Below are 22,520 nucleotides of genomic sequence, written 5' to 3' on the forward strand. Positions count from 1 at the left end.
AACCTGAGGCATCGTTTAGCTTTTATTCTCCTCACATGTGGAACAAACTTCCAAAAATCTGCAGGTTTGCTGAAATTCTCATCAATTTTAAATCAGGGGGGTTAAAAACTTTTCTATTTGCTGCCTATTAAAAAAAACTATTGGAAATTCCTCACGCTGGGACTTTATATCTTGCATATCTTTTATTGTAGCTTTTTTTCTTTTTATTTGATTTCTTTTAAAGTGTGTTTTTAATGCACTTGTTATTGTTTCCTGCACCCCGCTTTAATGTTTTTAATGTTTTATGTAAAGCACATTGAATAATCTTTTATGTGAAATGTGCTATATAAATAAACTTGCCTTTCAAATAATGCTTCATGAGATAATCTACAATGTAACAAAAGTACCAAGCACTGATTTAATCGTCAAGATTAGTGTTGATGTGTCTAGGGTGTACCCCACTTCTCACCCAGTGGCAACTGATAAACACAGATGGATGGATGGATGGATGGATGGATGGATGGATGGATGGATGGATGGATGGATGGATGGATGGACGGATGGATGGATGGATGGATGGATGGACGGATGGACGGACAGATGGACGGATGGACGGACGGATGGACGGATGGATGGATGGATGGATGGATGGACGGATGGACGGACAGATGGACGGATGGATGGATGGATGGATGGATGGACGGATGGATGGATGGATGGACGGATGGATGGATGGATGGATGGATGGATGGATGGATGGACAACCGGACCAGCGGATGGACGGATGGACGGACGGACGGACGGATGGATGGATAGCACAGCTACAACAAACATACACAGAAAGAAGAAACAACAGTTATTTGCTCCAACGTAAGTAAAGAATCTGATCACGGATGAGACTTTACTGATACTGATTATATGAGGACTAGGGTGGCTGATGGATGATGTATAATAACAATATTATTTACAAAACTGAAACAACATAAACTCTACTTGCTTTTTTGTGCGTCTGATATAACATTAATCTAGTCTTTTTTCTTAAATTTTTCGGGTGATAGTGTGATAAGTTGTGTTATGCCCTCTTACTGAGGAGGTGAGATACTGTTTATTTATGTTGGGAAAGATGTAAAAATGATTAATTCATTACTTATGGTGATAACTGAGTTAAAACGGTTGAAATAATTTGTTTATACAATTCCATATAATCTAAGAGATCGTTTAAGCCGTGTTTTCACAACGATCCGTTACTCTGGGATTGACTGTCTCGCTGCTCATGCTAACAAGGGGATTTCACAGGGTTTTCTCATTCAAGTAAACCTGTTCATGAGCAAACATCACTGAGTCTCCCTTGTGATCATTTATATTTTTTTACCAGGTATGTAATGAGTAAATAACACTAAACATAACTGTAATAACTGTTAGTTTGTTTTCCATATGCTCTAAGTTTGGGTACTGTTATGGCAATGTGTGTCAAGGGAAAATGAAGATGTTAGCTTGGTTAAACGATTGTGTTAACATAGGCCTCGTGGATTAGCCTCACAAGTTAGCCACGCTAGCTAGCGCAAGTACACCATAGTTATATTATTAGCAAGCATTTGTGTTAATATAATATTTCTGACATTTGTTTACACATTGTCAAGCAACTTATTTAGTGTTTTACAATGTCCATTATAATTTAGTGTGTTGTAATAGTTGGTACTTATTTAAATGATTTCAGAAGCCATATGTATGCTACGAGGGTATGTATTCTATTACTGCGAGCCTGGCATTTTATTAGGTTGTTCATTGTCAATTTGAGTGAACCTGTTCATGAGGAAACATCACTGAGTGCCCCTTGTGATCGTTTATATCTTTTTACCAGCCACCCCCACGTTCAGGGGTGCAACAATAGCAGCAATGGGCTGATGTTAACTAGTGCGCGAGGTTGAGTGGTTCAAACTAGATATAGTTGGATTCACCTCAACGCATGACTTGGGCTCTGGAATCACTGTCCTTAAGAGGGGCTGGACCCTCTTCCATTCTGGAGTTGCTCCCGGTGAGAGGCGCTGAGCAGGTGTGGGTATGCTCATTGCCCCCCAACTTGGCACTTGCATGTTGAGGGTTTGCCCCAGTAGGGGCTCAGAGTAGAGTCGCTGCTCCTCTGCATTGAGAGGATGCAGATGAGGTGGCTCGGCCATCTGGTCAGGATGCCTCCTGGACGCCTCCCTGGTAAGGTGTTCTGGGCACGTCCTACAGAAAAGAGGCCCTGGGGAAGACCCAGGACTCACTGGACAGACTACTTGTCTCGGCTGGCCTGGGAATGCCTCAGGATCACCCCGGATGAGCTGGTGAATGTGGACGGGGAGAGGGAAGTCTGGGTTTCCTTGCTTAAGCAGCTGCCCCCGCAACCCGACTCCGGATAAGCGGCAGACAATGGATGGATGGATGGATGGATGAGTGATGGGATGTTCGGCTCTTTTCAGAGAGTTGGCTCTTTTGGCTCGGCTCCCAAAGAAGAGCTGGTTCTTTCGGCTCTCGAACGGCTCTTAATTTTGCATCTTTTGTAGCCCCATAATTTACTTTAACTTCTCAAAAATTGATGAATTGTCTTTTGAAAGCCCTTTTGTGCTCAGCACTCACTCATTACTCTCCTCATTGCTGTCTGCTGTCTCACTCAAATTGTAGGGCCAAAACTGGGAGTCGGCTCTAGAGATGGGATTTATGGCTCTTTGAAGGGAGCCGGATCTTAAGGAGCCGTTCCTTTCAAAGAGCTATTTAAAAGACTGGCTAGTTCTTACAATATCTTACAAAATGTCACAATATTTAAGAATGCCTACTACTGCCTACCGCAGGTGAATCTTTTAGCAGTATGCAGTACTGGACTGTACCGGCTTACTTTCACAGTGTTCATGACTTTTGACTTTCAGGACTCTTGGAGGTGCTGTGACCTTACATCTTTTGGCTTCTCCAACAAACAGTACACCGTTTCAGTTTGTGTTGGGTGTCGTGTCTCATCCAGTGTGACAGACTCTTGTGTGTTCCTATGTCTCGCTGATTCTTCACCACTGTCAGTCTTAAATTGAGAGTCTTTTCGTTTTGGTACACTATAGACAGTATTTGCTCCCTTACTTTCCCAGGAGAACTGCTGCTCTATTGGGATGCTGATCTCTCTGGGTTGAGGCATATCCACATTCTCATAGGAAGGCTCAGCTTCACTGGAAGAAGATGTTGAGACTCTGGGATCGGATTGTGTTCATATCTCTAACGGCCGACTGGGTATTAACAGAGCAGCTCTTGTTGTTGCTGGAATTTATACAGTAAAATAGTTTTTATTCTCATCTTTAGAACAAATATCATTTCAAACAAGATCAGCCATGCTGACATCAAAACATAGCATTACATTCATGAAATGAAGAGAAATGATTAAATTTTGCTGTATAGCTTACTATACCTGATGTTTGCAAAGAGCAGAAAAGAGTTTTGTGGTAAAGCAAGAACAGACCAACATGAAATCCAATCCTGAAAGAATATAGATCAGTGTTCTATAGTGTTGTTGTGGTTCATCTTTGGCTTCAGGGTTGGATTTAATTAAATAATCAGAATCAGGTGTGCTGGAGTTGGAAACCTCCAAAACATGAAGGGCAGGGGTCCCCAAGAAAGCGGATTTAGACAAAATAAATTAAATAATAAGGAAATCAAGAAAATAATCATGATAAAATAAAAATTAATGTGAAGTTGAACTTCAGCACACAAATGCATGAATGATAAACCAAAAAACTTTCCAAGTAAGTGATGAAACTTACAAGCTGTCTCCATCCTCTCTGTGATGTTATTTATGCTAACATGGTTGTTGCCACTGCAGACAACAGTTCTGTTCTCAGTGAAGACGGTGATGTTGAAATTGTGGAATGACTTCTGAGGTGGTCTGCAGCCGTCTTCATCACAGACGGACCACAGCAAGTTGTCCTGGATGGAGCAGTTTACTGTGACGCTGCAGGATCCCTCAGTCAGGTTGGAGTGGTGCTCTGACGTCATCGTCATCACTGGTCTGGGAACCATGTCTGCAACAGCCAAACAATCAGATACAATCATGATATAATGGCGCCCTCCTCTGGCTGCCAGCTGTAAACACAAGACAGTCATCAGATGTTCAGATGTGTGTTTTATGTTTTATTTAAGATATGTGAGGAAATGAGGATTTACTACTTTTAAAGTTGCAGTGTAAAAAATCATCCTTTTGTAATGTCTTGTAAAGAAAGCAAAGGTTTATTTGCACTTTCTACCAGGTCAATACTCAGTACAGACATATAAATAGAGAAGATCAATGTATAGTACAGGCTAAATACAAAGTACTGCAAAAGGACCTACCTTGGATGAAGACTTGATATGTCTCAGATAATGAATTATAATCACTTTATAGATACTGGTGTCGTTGTCAGTCAACATTTTTATACAAAGGGAAAAGTTTCTGCGACCAGGCCGTGTTTTCTCTTTATAGCTGGAATTGATGCCTCTCTCAGTATGAATAACTTTACCAGAGAATTCCCATTTATCACCAACATATGGAGGATTTTTACTGACATTCAGACACAAAGTTGTTTCTGAGAACATAATATGTTGCTTTTGGATGTTCTGCCATAGTTCCTAAAGAAAGGAAAAAGAAAGCATTCAAGATCATTTTTAAATACATTCACAGCCTTTCAAAGTAAAGAACACAGAGCAAACATACGGAAATAGGTATTTTCTTTAATCAAGAGCATACTTGTTTGCTTTGAGAGCAATCAGTGATTGTTCATTCATTACAAGAGTTCTCTGCAACCCTTAAATATACAACTCCACATATACTCCACAAACAATGTCCAAACAATCTGATTTGTGTTCACCAACCACCACATACTGTTGCCTTTTAGTTAAATAGCTCTGAATCCATTTCAGCACAACCCCTCGTATCCCATACCGCTCCAATTTATTAATGAAAATACCATGGACAAAATAACCCTGCTGCTAATAGTTTCTGATCTATACAGTTAGTAATTTCCTCTATTAAATGCATTATCGCCAAAGATGTTGATCTGTTGTTTCTAAATTGAGTCTGATAAGATATTATGTTTGTTATTAAATCTATCCAGTCTTTTTATAAATAACTTTTCAGGATTTTAGAAAACTGTGAAAGCAATGAAACAGGCTTGTAATTTTTTTAAATTTGTGTTTGTCTCCTGTTTTGAACAATGGTATAACTTTTGCAATTTTCATTCTTCTTGGAAAAGTTCCTGTTTGAAATGATGAATTACAGATATGTGTTAATGGTTTAGAAATTCCCAGAATAACCTTTTTGAGTGTTGCCATGTCAGTTTTATTCCAGTCTGTTGATGTCTTATTTTTGCATTTACTTACTGTATTATCTCATTTTCTCCAGCTTTACATATAAACAATGAGCTAATGTTTCTTGTTATTGTTTCTTCATCATCATCTTCAGGCACCATTTTCATTCTTTTCTCTTGCCAGTTTTGGTCCAACGTTAACAACGAACTCACTGAAGCTATTGGTTTCATCATTTATGTTGGTCATTTTTTGCCATTATCAATAAAATAATTGGATGATGATATTTCCTTAGACCCATAGTTAATAATACCATTTAATATTTTCCAAATCTCTTTAATATTGTTTCTATTTTCCTCTAATATTTTACAATAATAATATTTCTTACATGTTCTCATTATGGTGGTTAATTTATTTTTATACTTCTTATATTTTACTTCTACTTTCATTGTTCTACATTCTATAAATTTTCTGTATAAACTGTTTTTCTTCTTGATGGCATTTTGTAATCCATGGGCAATGATTATATTTATATTTACTTCTATATTGTTTTATGTTTATCATGTAAAAATAAAAAAAAAATCTTAAGAATTTGTCATATGCTCTATCAACATCTGCTTCTTCCAATATAGTTTCCAGTTACATGTTAAGAGCTCATTTTAAATGCATTATTGTCTCTTCTGTCCTCACCCGCTTATACTTTAACATATTATCCCTTTTGTCCTTGTTATAGTTATAATAAATGTCAAAAACTGGCAAATGATCACTGATATCATTGATCAGTAATCCACTCACAGTTTTGTTGTGCATTTCATTTGTGAATATATTATCGATTAGTGTAGCACTTTGTGATGTAGTTCTGCTAGGTTTTATTATTTTGGGTTACAGGCCTATGCTATACATTGTATTGATAAACTCTCCTGTCATAATATGCTTATTTGGATTTAGTAAATCTATGTTAAAGTCATTACAAATAAATATAGTTTTATTGAATGAATTCCTAAACTTTTCATCCATCCATTCTTTGAGAATTTCATTTCTGGAAGCTGGTGTTTTATACATCTGTTAAATGTAAAAATTATAAATAAAAAAAAGTCAACAATTTGCCAAAATATAACTTAAACAGGTTCACAAAACAAATAAATATAGTCCAAATGCCAAAAGCAAAATATAATACGAACCAAATCAACTAAAAGTGTCCCTTAATGGGTTAACAATTACTGCATCAACATCTCAAAATAACATTTTTCCTATTTTACAGACATATTTCTATTGTTATAACTTCCAATATATTATTGATAACTGTTGTCATTATTTCTACCAGCTTATAAACATATTTCTTGTCCACATAAAAGGCCACTCCCCCTCCTTGCTTGTTTGTTCTGTTCATAAAGATCAAATCATATCCATCAAATTCAAAGTCTGTTCCCTTATCTGGTTTCATCCAAGTCTTTGATAGTGCAATGATACTGAAGGCACTGTTGGCTTTAAGGCCGGGTCATTTTTTTTTAGGCTACTAATAGTTCTAATTATAAAAGGTATGATACCTGTTGGTACACAAATCTTAGATCAACCATTTAGTCATGATTGATTCTGGGCTGGACTAATTATAGCCGAGCACCGATGCCCCCTCCCTCTTGGGCCACAGTTGTCATGTCAGTCAATTTGTTTTGAAAGTGCTCTATACATAAAGTTGGATTGGATTCCTGATGTTAGAAATTTAACACAGGAAATTAAACAGATAATGTTTTGTGTGTTATTTTCTTTATGACTCCAGGCTGATGTTAACGTCCTCCTCTGACCATTTTCAACATTAATAAGATAACAAGACAAGACACATTTAAATAAAGATATTCAACCCTTTATTTTTCACCCGTCTTTATTAACACTCAACAAAATTTGAAAAAGAAATTAAACCAGAAAAAAAGACTAAATAATATCCACCCAATAGCATTCTTAGCAATCTTGCTCATCACACTTTAAAGCGTACACCATCATTGTTCAATCCTTGAAAGACATTCAGGGAAACACACACACACAACATAACACCACCAACTTCTGACAGGGAGGAAAAACACCACATAACATCCAAAATACGACTTGGTTATAGTACACTTGCATATTAAATAAGCAGAGTACTACATACTTACACAGCTGAGCACATTGAAATGTTATCAAAGCCAGTTAACTCTATTAAACCCATTTTAATACTGACAGTAAATATTTCAGTTATTTAATGTTTAACCTGTAAAATACAACAAGGGTCAATTTGTTTTTCTTCAATCCATGGTCACATTATTAAAAATCTTTTCATAATTTTGTTTTAATCTGCTTTTATGTATTATGTTGGAGACGAGGTATAAGATGGACATGGCTGTTAAACTTTGTACATGGTTTTAGTTTTCTTACGTTTTGGCTACAAAAAGCATGTAGCGTAATGCCTCGATATTAATATAAACCTCGACGGTAGAAATTAATATCAAAACCAATTAAACCTTATAACTGTGTTTTTCCTCGAAGTGGGGCACCACTCTTCTGTATAAGCTGATTAAATAATCCACGGTCCAGAAGAGAAAACCGTGAGTAGGGTTGTAATAAAAATTATTTTAATCCAGTCTAATCCTCATATCTGAAGTGGCGAATTCAACGTCTGAAGGGACCTTGATTCCATCCAAAATTAACCACGGAAATGATTCTAACTCTCAAAAATGTAACAATTTATTAACACCAATAATCAATTAACAGCAAGGGTAAATCAATGTCAGAAATTATGAAATTATCAATATCGCTTTAGAGACACTGCCGGCCTTCTGTTGCGCCGGGAGGGTAAACCAGCTTAAAAGACAGTAGAAAGACAACAGTACAATGAAATAAACAAGAGTAAAGAAGGCAATGAAATGAAATCAGGGATTATAAAGAAATTGATATCTGTATCTTACACAGTTTGGAATATGGGAAAATTGACTAACTAATGAGTAACCTTTAATTCTAGTCGGAACCTAGCGAAGTAGACGGGAATTTAGGAAGACAATTTAGAATAGTCAGTTGAATTAAAGGAATGACTAAATGAATTTTGGAGTGGAGAGTGAATAAAATTCAACGTTTCAAAGACACCAGCTAGACCCAGTTGGAGGCTCGGTTCGGTCTTACTTGGAGCAGGCGGTAGGGCCTACAAGTGGGGTTTGGTACGGCTTCAAGGTGGCGAGGTCCCTGAGGTTGTCTGGTACCCGGCAGAAGACAGCCCGTCTGCAAGGGTTTGGATCAGCTTCCAAGACGAACCGGGTTGATTCCCACGCTCCACTGGCACAGCGGTGGTAGCTGGTGTGGTTCCGGAGGCTTGGAACCGGAATCAGAGCCTTGTTGTTGGGAATGTCCACAATTGAGCGTTATGGATCAGAACGCTTTTGGCAGAAATTGGCTCTGAAAACTGAACTTTGGACTGACTTCCCCAAAGTTCTTCTCAAAAAGGAAAACAATAAAAAATGCAACAAGTTGGAATATCTCTGGCGCTGGATACAAAAGTTGTATATGTTAGTTGCGTAGCAACGGGTTTGGCTGCTTTGAGCAAAAATGATCAAAAACATCAACGAATAACACAAAGGACAAAACTAAATTGAACGTTCTACGACTTATTCCATGGACTTATCTCTTCGTACAGATCTGTTTTAGTAGGTACCTATTCTTTTCTCCTTCTTCTCTTTTCTCTTCCTTTCTTCTCTAAATTAAAATCTCTGAGTTTCTGGTAATGTCCTCTGGTTAAGGCGGGGTTTGGTGTGGTTAGGCCAATCGCAGTGTAGAATGTTGGCGAGGTTGAACTTAATTTACATACAAAGGCCTAGACGTTTAATATCTGTCTATGTAAGAATAAACTTATTTTCCCATATGCCAGTTCAAACAGAAAGTACACTATAAAACACATTTCATAAAACAGATGAATATCCTGTTTGAAAGATAAACACACACAACTTCCAATTATTACAGGCAGTTAATTATCCATGAGATATAAACACATTTATACCATTTCGTTAATAAAACACAGATATACTTTGGTAATCCGTTACCTGTAAATGAAGTTCATATTTACAATCACACACTATCCGTTCTGCTCTGGATATTTCTGGATAAAAGTTTCTGTAAACTGTTTAAAGTTTGGTTTGTGATCCCGATAGCAAACCTTAAAAACGGCCAGCAGGATGAGATGTTGATCCATGGTAAGAATCCCTTGAATTGTAACTTTGTGATGGTACATCACAGAGAATCCATTCAAAGTTACCATTTGTACTTTCCTGAGATGTGTGATCATTTTAAACATTCATTATTACCAAAATTCAAACATTAGAGGCCGTTTAAAGACTATAGGTTAAACAGTCCTGCAAGAAAAGGGTTGTTATTTCTGACACTTCTTGGCAAAGTCCATCTGTGAGAAGAATGTGATCTGGTGTCTTAAGGTCCATCTCAGGTTGATTTACATGTGCGAATGTCTGGGGAAGAGGGCCTTAAATGTTGTTAATCACCAAAAGGTTTGAGATGTTCCCTGGTACGGTTGACACTCGGCCCTGAATTAACTCAGCTTAAGAGTGTTTCTTCTTTTTGAAGTTAATGAGTTACAGTTTTCAGTTTCGGATGGCAAATCAAGTTTCCTCTAATTGCAAAGTTGTGTAGGCTGGGAACTCAGTGTTAGGTCAACAATTGTCCATCTGTTGGTAGACAGGAATTTTCTCTGGGTCGTAAAACATGTAGATAGGATAGAGGGGTAGAGCACCCTCTGGGTGATACCAAGGTCTTGGGGCCTAATGCTACAAGCCCAAATGAGAACAAATAAATCCAGATCATGTAATATAATAAAGAAATATAACACAAAACTGGACAAATGACTGATGGACGCTTGGACGTTTAGAACAGTTGCTAACACGTTTAAACAAGAATATTGTTTCTGCTTGTTGTCCACAAGTCTCTTCTTTTGGTGGTAATAATCTTCTTTTCATGGACCTAAAACACAGATAAAGAAAACATTTTAAAGAAATAAAGAAAATGAAAATGGACAAATGGTGAGATTTTTAAGTTAAATGGTAAATATGAGGTGATGACTGTTAAACTATGATGAGGGACAAAGTGACATCAGAAGCTGATTCATTCACAGTAAATGAACTAGTTGGTCAAATATCTCATCCAAGTTAAATACAAAGAAAATGTTTTATTTTAAAATAAAACTACATTTTCCTTTTATAAATTTCATGTAAATATCTAAATCTAAAACTTCAACAGTCGTAGTAAGATTGAAGAGGTCCATAGTTACTTCTATAAAATGATGAAGAAACTTTATTATAAATATATAAATGCAGTTATTTTACTGCTACTATTGTACTTTTACTACTATTGTGTTGAGTAACACACTTTATCTTTCAATTAGACTCTAATATTTGTAGTAACATAAACAAAAAAATATTTAGTAAAATATTTTATGTACTTACTGCTCTTATCACGACCTTTAAGGTTAAGATGAGATGTGACGTTGCTGTATTCATCTGCTGGTGCATCTAAAATAAATATTTACATACATTTAGGGCAAGTCATGCTTCCCTACATTATATGGTCTTCTGACAGCTCCACATGAATCAGGTTTATACTGTACCACTTCCAGTGTTTCCACAACCTCTGATTGATTCGTAGACAGCAGCATCACCTGCATGTCAGAGAAAATAAAGAAAATCAGATTTGTGACAAGTTACCACTTTATTACTGTTGTGAAATGTTAAATGAATAGTGATGTTTAATATGTTTAGTTTGCTGAGTATGAATTTGCCTGTATTTCATGATTAGTTGATGTTAAAACTCTGACATGCATATGAATCGCTTAGTTTCTAAGAGCAATGACAGTGTTTTATTTTGAAGTACTTTATTTTGAAGTAACAGGAAGTGACTGTATTAAAATGGAAGGACACAGTTTTGCCAACTTAGAGACTTTGTCGCCATACTGAGCAGTGTTCAGACTTTTAATTAAAAAGAGACAGATCTAGCGACTTTTCTGGTATTATTTGGAGACTTTTGGAGACTAATGTGAATGAACGTAGTTTATTCTTCTCAGTGAGGAGTGGGTGCTGCGCAGACTCCTCCCCCGTCCAAAAGCACTCAGAAGAGGCTTGGTCCTCACGCAGCAGCAGCTGCATTCAGAGCAGCAGATGTTCAATGTTTCATGATTAAACTGAAACGTTCAGTTTCTGCTGCTGGATGATCCACGCTGGCTTACTGTCAGATAGTTCATTCATTCATTATCTACCACGTAGTCCGTTAAAGGTCGTGGGTAAGCTGGAACCTATCCCAGCATCTTAGCAGGTGAGAGGCAGGGTACACCCTGGACATGTCTCCAGTCCATCGCAGGGCCAACACAGAATGAGACAAACAGAGAAGCCGGAGAACTTGTCTCTACAGAGAAAGGCCACCAGGTTTCAACCTCCCCCAGCCAAGGCTCCAACCAGCAACCTTCTTGCTGTGAGGCTGTGGTGCTAACCACCACCACACCACAGTGCAGCCCGTCATAGTAATGTCTATTAATGAAGAGTATGGATAAAAGTGTCCGTATTGCCTGATTTATGAAGATCTAGCAACAAACTGAGACATTATTTGTAGGACTGACCATGAAGGAGAGAGGAATAAACCTGAGTTTCATTCTCGTTGACTGACTGTTGTGTAGCAGAGACTCGGTCGATGTTCAGAATCTGATTCAACCTGAGAAATAAAAGTAAATAATGTTAATTTAATAAGAATCATATCATGTAAACAGTTGATATATTTAATGTGAGCCATGTACCAACCTGTTACAAGATGGATCTGTAAAAAATAAAGAGATAAAAATGAGTTCTTGTGTAATTAATCTGTTTAACCATGTTAGAATAGTTAGTCATTTTCAGTAAATCAGTTTCTACCATTTTCATTAAGTGATGAAAGGTCTCACCTTTTTTTCTGCAGCAACACAACAGCAGCACAAAGACAATGTGCTGCTGTTGTGTTGTGTTCGTATGGGGTGGTATTTTTAATGTGCTCTTGATTTCTTACACAAGTTTGATGAATAATGGTGAAAGTGTGGTGTCTAATTATTAGCATCATGTAGGCAGTATAATCATGTTTAGATGTACTAAGCACATTTAGGAATTAGGGTTTGTTTCTGTAAATATCATATGGATCCAGCAAACTCCACAACCTTTAGAGTAGGCAGTACCACATGAACTTGGTCAACTCAGTGAACCCTATAGGGTACAGCATCACATGATTTCATGTACAAGTCTCAGGGGTTCCACATGTTAGCTTAGGACTGTTCTTTGTCTGGGAACCTATATAAGGCCAGTGGTACCCATAGTCCAGGGGATTTCTCTACAACTGGCCCAGAGACCTCACAGATGCTGCAGATCTGTTTAAGATGTCAGTTTTTGTAATAAACCTTTTGTATTTTACATCAAGCTGCCATCTAGAGCCACTTTTACCACTAAACTATTGTTCCACATCATCTGTTTTAAGTAATTCACAACAAAAGTGAGACAGAAATGTTTATAAAGTTCAGCAGGAAAGTCATCAGGTCCAGGTGATTTATTGTTGGACGTGTGGAAAAGGGCTTTATGGAGATCTGCTGATGTTAAAGGTGTTTCAAGCACATCTGCTGTTTCTCTAAACATCTGAGGTAGATTAAGATTTAACAAAGATTATATTTCCTCTTGGTTTGGATCTTCTTCTGATTAATGTAATTTTATATAAAGTATGTTGATGTTCTTAAGTTTATTTATTTATTTTATTTATTTATTTGCAATAAATAAATGAAGGTCTCACCCTTGGACCGTTTGCAGAGACACAACAAGAGCAGGAAAATCAATAATATGATTCCAATAACAGATCGAACCATCAACAGCACAGGAAATGAAGAGCTTTCAGGTCTGGACACAGCTGGAAACACAACAGAAAGTAATAATGTTATTTATATGAAGGGTTTAGAACATAATTCTCTCAGTGTTTCCAGAAAAATAAATGTGATTTCAAGCTTCAACACAATGAAAAAAATCCAGATCTACAGTAAAAACTCACCAACAAACTTTTTGTTTCTCCTGCTTTGAGCAGAAAAATGATTTACAAAGTAAAATGTATGATAATTTAATCCTGCTCACCTGTAACTGACATCCAGCTCTGTTGTGACGTCTTTCCTGCATGTTGACACTTGTAGAAACCTTCGTCTGACTGTGACACTGCAGAGATGTTCAGCTCCTCTCTGCCATCATGTTGGAGAAGTTTGTCATTGTGATAGAAAGAAACACTGGAAAGTGTGTTTTGTTCTCTCAGTCTGCAGCTCAGACTGACAGAAGCTCCCTCAGTCACAGGATGGACGGGGCTCACCAGGATGACGCCATCATCATCATCTGTAAAGAAAAGTCAGTGGATATTAAGTTCAGTCAGAGATCAGCTGGTAGAGAGATTCAGGAAAAACTGATTTATAGAGAAGTAAATAAACTCTTTATCATTAAACACAGACATCTGATCATGTGTATTTAAAAACATACACATGTCCTGTATATACATATATACACACATACATGTTTACACAGATCTAGACATGGTGTGGCAGTGGTTCAGTCTAGTTCTGAGTGTGGTCTGTCCAGGGCAGGTGGTGGTGGAAGTATTGTAAAGCCTGACAGCAGCAGGCAGGAATGAAGAAGAAATATTTATTGTTCTATAGTTTTGTGAAGAGATGAAGTGAATGAAGTAAAACCTACAGTCAAGAGTTTGATGCTGCTTTGTGGTGATGGAAGAGAGAGTAGTTTATTTAAAGAATGGATTTATATTTAATCTGCTGAACACAGAAGGAATTAATCTAGCAATAATAAACACAAAATCATAGGATGTAATCACGAGACAAACACTGAAAATCCATTTCTATATGGAAATGACATTGATGATAAGTGATACTTAAAAATGAAAACAAAGCATCATAACACACTCTGTACAGTGATGTTGACTGTGTTGCTGAACTCTCCTGATCCAGACTCACACCAGTAAACTCCACTGTGATACCACTTCATGTTACATGAGGATCCAGTCATTCTCCCCCAGGAGGAGCAGCGAAACAGATGATGTGTTTCTGTAAACCTCATCACTCTCCACTCAGCAGAGTTTCCTCCACAGTTCAGTGAAACAGAGTCAGATGTGAAGTGTTGAACTCTGTCAGGATTCACTGTGAGAGACGCTGCTGGATGAACATCTGAAAAACAAACATGTAATGAGATTTCTATAAAACACATTAAAATATAAAAATGCCTCATTGCAAATATTCCTTTTGTTTATATTTTATTTAGTTCTGAAGATCAGAGCTCACATGTCTACAAGATTATCAAACTGGGATTTTATGAACATTTTTAATATGTTTTAAATGATAAGCTGTGTACATCTAAACACTTTGGTTTTAAAGATAGTTTCAGTCACAGAGAAAAATATTAGAATCAAAGTGAGCTCTGCAATATTATTACAATGACAATAAAGTGTTGAATCTGAAAACATAACTGATCCTCACTGAGAGGACAGAAACACACTGACCTGCAGACCAGAGAAACTTTACTTCACTGTAATCAGTGTGATACTCTGGGTCTCCTCTTCCAGCTCTACACACATATCCTGCTGTGTGTGTTTGTCCATGAATGATGTAGGAATCATGTTCAGTCCCAGCAGTGCTACCAGGCAGCAGATCATAACTGTACCTGTTGTTTAACAGATCAGGAACAGCTTTATACCAGTAGAACCTCCATCCTGCAGACGGAGGTTTAATCTCACATCTCAGAGTTACTGAGGATCCAGGACTCAGCCATGATGGAGACACAGAGAGGACAGGCCGGGGTTTATCTGCTGGAGAGAGATTTTATCTGAATGAAAACATGTTGGACCTTGTTGACTCTTAACTCTGAATAACATTTCTCTACAAATGTTATCAATTTTATATTTAAATTTTTATATGTATTTAAAACGTCTACATTTGTTCAGATAAACTGTTTAATTAAAATACAAATAAAGGGGTTAATTCATCTCAATATTTAGTTCAGTGGAATTAGAGAAACTGTGCAGCATTCAGATGGATGTCTCTTCATTAAAGAAAATCACTTTTAAGAGCAAACTCATCATCAAATAAATGAAATCATTTCTGTCTGTTGTTAAGTTTTCAATAACTAACTAAAGATACATTTCATTGTGCTCATGAGATCCAACTCTGTCCTAAAGAAACACTATTAGGTATCAGGTCAGATATACAGGGATTTGATTTAACTAAATATAATAATAATAAGCAGATAAATGAAGTATCATCTGTTTCTGTACATTACTACTACACACCCATGTTACGTGTTAGAGATTTAACTGCATCAGTCAATAAAATATCTTTTTATTAATGAAGTATTACAGCTGAGATAGATTCAGTATTTTTCCTGTTTCCATGTAACTTTGTAGTACTTAATAAATTACAGATGTACTATTAAATTTCCTGTCTCGATATAAATGATCCTTTAAAATGATAAGAATTAATTTGTGCCACCAAGAAAGCAAAAATATTCTTATTTGATGTTTTTACCTTTATTTAGAAAAAAACTATTTTTCTACTATTATTCTACCTGTCACCATGTAAGAGATGTAACAGAAATGTTTGAGGACACAAACTCCAGATTATATTAAATACGAGGAAAACAACCATATTGTTGTTGGAAGTGTTTCCTTCTTGTTTGGATGAATCAGATGAAAACAGAGTTAAAATGGATGAAAGACGTCCAACTTACCTGATACAGTTACTGAGACGACATCACTCCACTGTGTTAAATAAAAGTCGTCTCTTCTTCCCCGGCAGCTGTAGTCTCCACTGTCAGTAACTCTGATGATCCTGTGTTCTCTGGATGATGGAGGTCTATTTAACCTGGTTGGTCTCCATTCATACGTCCACTGAGTTCCTCCACCTTCCTGGATCTCACATCTGGCAGTGATTGTCTCACCTCTGTATATCAGAGTCCAGCTGGGCTGCAGGACCACTGTGGGCTTCATGGAAACTGTTCATAAAAACATGCAGTTAGAAAACTTACACACACAGAAAATCTACAGAAATATTATTTGAATGTTTCTTATCAACTTAGTAACTTTTATATTAATTTGCATATTTATTTTGGATGTCTGTGGTTTGTAGACTAAATCAAATATTTATTGATTTGAAAACAAAGAAAACATGATAAAAAAATGAATAAAAAAAACATTATTGGTAAAAGTTGACAGATTAAGGCTTTTCCTGAATATATAAGAATAAATAAATTTTAGACAAAATGATCTTTCTCTTGAACCCAAACAAGACAAAAGAAAATGAAGCATCATTTAAAGCTGCAGTAATCATGATTACATATATTTTATTTAATGGTTGGTAACAAAGCGTCTTTTATACATGTTAAAATAACAGATAAAACAATAGGAGATTATTTTTGTTTTGTTTTAGAGCCAATAATCAAAACTCACGAGTTTCCTCGATGGTGACGTCATGGCTGTCTTCTGTGTAGAAAACTGGTTCTCCTCTTCCTCCTCTGCAGCGGTACAGACCTCCCTGTGAGACTCTGATGACTCCACCTGGTTCATTGTTATTTCTGAGCTGAGCTGCAGGATAGACTGACCCATCTCTGAACCAGTTAAACTTCCAGTCAGCAGAGTGGTCCACAGAGCAGGTCAGTGTTACACTGCCCCCTGCTGGTAGGATTGAACTGTCTGCTGTCAGTCTGGCTCTGGGTTTACTGGCTGGTGAGTTTAGAGCAAAAATAAAACCAACATATTATTAAAATGTGACTCATTTCACAAACAAATTTACTAAAAGAATCACAATTTATACATTTATCAAGTCATCTTTTGGTTAAATTGACAGTCCTCCCAATCATAGACTACAGTGATGTTGTTTATAGAGCTGCCTCTAAACACTCCTCTATTAACTGGACACCATTTATAACGCTGCCATTTGCTTTATTACCAGATCCTCCTTTAACACACCACTACAGCTTGTGTTCCCTGGTCAGTTAGCCCTCTCTTCACTCTCTTAGATAAACACATTGGTATCTGTTGATTTATAAAACCATAATTAGAAAAACACAGTTGCATCTTCACTCATTACTCAGATTCATAACATCAGACGTCCTCTTGGCTCAAGTCGCCTCATTAAGCTGCTCATCCACAAAGTCTGCACTACCTTCAGTCATTCATCTTTTCACTTTTCTGCTGCAGATGACTGGAATCACTTGCAGCAGAAACTAAAGCTCAGGACTTTTATACCACTGTCATCTTTTAAAAACTTGCTAATGGAAGCGGTCCAGGATGGTTACACTTACTTTTATCTGTAGCTAGTTGGACCATTTTTATGTCTTCCTACAATCTGTTTTAAATTGGTGTGATAAAGTTCTGTTGGATGTGTATTTGTATGTTTTGTCATCTACTTTTGTTTTTATTTTCCATGTGTTGCCTCTCGCCAGGTTTGTTCTAAATTGGCTCTTCTGGTTAAATAAAGGTTTATATTTAGCTAGTAGCACCACATAGAAATAACAAACCCCACATGAGACATTAAGCTCCGTTATAACAAAACTACACATTTATAATGATTTCTAATTAACCTGCTGACACACAAATGTAGTTATAAACCAAATATGCTTAAATTATTTCTGAAATTATAATTTATTTTCTGTACATTTATCTTCCTCAAGCACTTAACCTGCATGGCTCCCCTTTTCCTGTTTTCACTATAAAACAGAAAACATTTATGACTCAGCTTCCAGTGAGAATCTCCATCAAAGATGGACGAACAAATCTTTTCTCTTGTCATATTTAAAATGATGTGAGAGATGGAACTGACTAATTATGTCTCCTCTTGTTGCTGTAATAAACGTCTGCTTACATGTCTGTACGTTAAATAAAAATTAGCACGGTCAAAAATAACATGTTAACAGTGGTAACTAATTTATGTAATTAAGTGCATTAATATTTTTAACACAATTAACGCTTGTGCAGCATGACATGCCCCATACATCCATCATCTCAGCGTCACTTCCTGTTCCTGTGAGACAGCACTGTTTTGTTTGATGTCCTGCACAAGTAAGAAAAATCTGTTTAAAATTAGCTGATTCAACAGAATTGTCTCAATTTCTACGTCATTTGATGATAAATTAACAGTTGGACATATTTCGGGACCAAGTTTGAGTGGATTGTCAAAACATATAGTGATATCTATTGGATTGCATTCTGACTGCTACCACTCAGGAGCCACAGGCCACATCACTACTAGGCCTCCCAGGCTGAGGCTATCAGCCTGGGCATCTTTGTTACATGTGGGCCAGCAGGCTACCACCTGGGCTACTACTACTGGACCTGGGCCAGCGGGCTATTACCAGGGATAGCATCTACACCTGGGCCAGCAGGTTACCATTCTGAGTTAGACCAGAAGTAAATCAACTGTTTTACATCAAAGTATCCTTCTGTTTTGAAAATGCCACCTTAACAGAAACCAAACACAAAACCTGAGGAAGAATTTGTTACAATGGCTCAGGTAAATGAAATTTTACAGCAGCAGAAAGAAATGTATTCTGCCCTATTACAGCAGCAACAGGAAAATTTTATAGGTTTTGTTAAAATTATCATTGATTCTACAAATACAAGAATGGATACTCTATCAAGGGACATACAAGAAATACAAACTAGTTTAACCTATACACAAAAAGAAGTTGATGACATTAAACTGAACCTGGCCAAACAGACCAACAACAGTGAAACACTACAGTCAGACTTTTTAAAATTGTGTGACAGTGCATTAGCTGTTTCAGATACATTTGAAAATCTAGAGGCACCATCAAAGAAGAACAATTTAGTGATAGATGGAGTAGCCGAGTCACCTGGTGAAACATGGGCTGAATCTGAGGAAAAAGTCAAAAACATATTTAAAGAAAAATTACAGTTTCAAAAAGACATAGAACTGGAGGTAGTGCATAGGATAGGAAAAATACCACAGAGCAGTGACAGACCAAGATCCATGTTAGTGAAGTTTTTAAAATTCAAGGATCGATTGGCAATCATGCAAAGAGCAAAAAACCTAAAGGGAACAAATATCTACATTAATGAAGATTACACAGAAGATGTTAAAAGGAAAAGAAAAGAACTACTCCCAAAAATGAAGGAAGCAAGAGACAAGGGGAATATTGCTTTCCTTCGTCATGATAAGCTGATCATACATCCACGCAGCAGCACTCCTAATAAGCAATAATTGTGAAGTGTACAATTTTTTTTTTAAATTGTTTTTTCAACATCCACCATTTCTCTTTTAATGTTATATGAAAAGGACTGTACAAAAGTCAACTAAAGGACTGAAAATTTAACGTATAAATATAAATAGTATAAGGAATAAATTAACAGAAATTGCAAATATTCTGTGGTCTAATAACTTGAATATACTTGCTATCTCAGAAACTCATTCAGATGAGACATTCGGTGATAATGAGTTGATTATCAATGGATATAATATTTTCAGACGAGATAGAAATAGATGTGATGGCGGTTTAGCCTTCTACGTGCAAGATCATGTACCAGTTGAAATTAGAGCAGATTTGATGAATTACAACATTGAAGTGATATGGTTACAGATACATTTACCACATATAAAACCTTTACTGGTTGGAGGTTGCTATCGACCTCCAAATGCTGACAGTAAGTACTTGGTCATATGACTGAGATGTTGGGCTACAGTAGCACACTGGGCTTAGAAATGTACTTTATGGGACACCTTAACATCGATTGGCTATCAAAAAGATGTCCTTTGGGAGCAAGACTTTCAGATGCCACAAATTCATCTGGTCTTACACAACTAATGAACAAACCAACAAGAATTAATTGTAGAAATGATGGTACTATCACATCAACTTGTATTGATCACATTTTTACAAATGCTCCAGAATTGTGTACTGGTACTGTTTCTGTTCCGATGAGCTGTAGTGACCATAATTTAATTGTGACTATAAGGAGAGTTAAAATGGACAAGCCAGGGCCTAAAATTATTTGTAAAAGATCATTTAAAACGTTTAATCAAGATGTATTTATAGAAGATGTTGAAAATATATGTTGGTCTAATGTATTTGCTCAAACTGATGCTAATGATGCACTTGAGGAATTTAATAGTAAGTTTATGCTTTTATTGGATAAACATGCACCACTCAGGAGGTTTACAGTAAAGAATGTCAAAACACCTTGGTTAGATAAAGAATTAAACCAATCTATAAAACAAAGAAACCAAGCCAAGAAACCGCTATTCTAACAGGCAATCAAGAGGACTGGATATTCTATCGTAAATTACGAAACTGTGTCACAAAATTAAATAAGACGAAAAAGAAACTATATTATGAAAATAAATTTGAACATACTAAGAATGATCATAAAAAACTGTGGAATACAATCAACGATTTAACTGGAAGAAATAGAAAATCTAACCCAGCATATATTAATAATGATGGTAATTTTTTAACAAAGCCTCTTGATATAGCAAATTATTTTAACAGTTATTTTAGAAATAAAATTGGCAAATTAAAAGAGAAAATGTCAGCAGATACAAACACATCTTATTCAAATAAAAAACAAAATTATGAAGGATCGAAATTGTATTTTTAAATTTTAAAATGTAACTGTGAGGTTGTAAATATTCTAAGAAATCTTAAAAATAAGCCACCAGGTGCTGATGACATGGATGGAAACCTCCTGAAGATGGCAGCAGATTTAGTCGCTCCTGCCATTTGTCACATAATAAACCTAGGTTTAACCACAGGTATATGTCCAGAAGACTGGAGAAAAGCAAAGATTATCCCAGTACTAAAAGATAAAAAGCAGCCTTTCTCTGGTAAAAATAGCCGACCTATAAGCCTTTTAACAACTATAGGCAAGCTCATGGAGAATATTGTATACAAACAAGTCAACAACTATTTCCTAGATCAAGGATTATTTACTCCTTATCAACATGCATATAGAAAAGGCCATTCAACAGCTACTGCTCTGACAATGATGACTGGCTAACAGACATTGGAGAAAAGAAAATAGTGGCCAGTGTTATGTTAGATTTTTCTGCCGCATTTGATATAATTAACCATACATCATTAATTAATAAGCTAGTGGCATATGGATTTGATGAATCTGCTGTAATGTGGTTTAACAGCTACTGCTCTGACAATAATGACTGATGACTGGCTAACAGACATTGAAGAAAAGAAAATAGTGGCCAGTGTTATCTTAGATTTTTCTGCCACATTTGATATATTTAACCATTCATCATTAATTGATAAGCTAGTGGCATATGGATTTGATGAATCTGCTGTAATGTGGTTTAACAGCTACTTAACTGACAGAACACAAACTGTTTACTTCAATGGTTGTTATTCCAGTATTAAGACTGTGACTTGTGGAGTTACCCAAGGAAGCAGCCTTGGTCCTTTTCTTTTATAATATTTACACTAACGATTTACCACTTGTTTTGACAAAGGCAAAAGCAGTAATGTACGCTGATGACTCAATAATCTATGCATCAGCAACGACCATGCAAGAGCTAAATGCTGTCCTACAAACAGAGTTAAATGCTGTGGGGGGATTGGATTAATAAGAACCATTTAATTTTAAATTTATCAAAAACACACTGCATAGTATTTGGTTCTAAATATACAATAAATCGAAATCCATCCCTAAAGATCAAAGTCCAAGAAACCCAAACTGAACAAGTCAACGAGACTAAGCTTTTAGGAATCATAGTAGATGATAGGTTATCATGGTTGAAACATATAGATAGTATGTGTGCCAAAATGGGTAGGGTAGTTACAATAATTAAAAGATATGCAAAGTTCTTAACATTTAAAACAATCAAAGTAGTTTCACAAGCATTAATATTGTCAAATCTCGACTATTGTCCAACTGTATGGTCAAATGCAACAGCTGAAAAGATAAAATTACAAATAATACAGAACAGAGCAGCAAGAATGGTTCTTCGTTGTGACTATTACACCAGTGTAAAACTCATGCATGAGAAATTAAACTGGATGTCGGTTTATGACAGACTTTTATATTCATTGTTGACATTTGTTAGGAATATTTCAGTCACTAAAACTCCTCAGATCCTCTACCAAAGTCTACTGTTTAGTGTAGACATACATAAGTATGATACTAGACATGCCTCCACAAACAAATTTATTTTA

At 36.3% G+C, this 22,520-nt stretch overlaps 1 protein-coding gene across 1 annotated transcript in view; it reads right to left on the reverse strand.

Annotated features, from left to right (window-relative positions):
- Positions 1 to 16,920, reverse strand: part of LOC121640020 (Fc receptor-like protein 4) — a 31,263-nt gene extending 14,343 nt beyond the window's left edge. The window contains exons 1-10 of the mRNA XM_041985686.1: positions 16,789 to 16,920; positions 16,071 to 16,334; positions 14,848 to 15,153; positions 14,255 to 14,515; positions 13,428 to 13,676; positions 13,096 to 13,209; positions 12,090 to 12,105; positions 11,912 to 12,003; positions 10,910 to 10,960; positions 10,749 to 10,814 (exon numbers count right to left, since the gene is read on the reverse strand). Of these exons, the coding sequence (XP_041841620.1) occupies positions 10,749 to 10,814; positions 10,910 to 10,960; positions 11,912 to 12,003; positions 12,090 to 12,105; positions 13,096 to 13,209; positions 13,428 to 13,676; positions 14,255 to 14,515; positions 14,848 to 15,153; positions 16,071 to 16,329 (1,414 nt within the window). The 5' untranslated portion in view covers positions 16,330 to 16,334; positions 16,789 to 16,920. The remainder of the gene's footprint in view (positions 1 to 10,748; positions 10,815 to 10,909; positions 10,961 to 11,911; positions 12,004 to 12,089; positions 12,106 to 13,095; positions 13,210 to 13,427; positions 13,677 to 14,254; positions 14,516 to 14,847; positions 15,154 to 16,070; positions 16,335 to 16,788) is intronic.
- Between the last annotated feature and the right edge of the window lie 5,600 nt (positions 16,921 to 22,520).

Source organism: Melanotaenia boesemani, chromosome 5 (genome assembly GCF_017639745.1).
Source record: "Melanotaenia boesemani isolate fMelBoe1 chromosome 5, fMelBoe1.pri, whole genome shotgun sequence".
NCBI lineage: Eukaryota > Metazoa > Chordata > Actinopteri > Atheriniformes > Melanotaeniidae > Melanotaenia > Melanotaenia boesemani.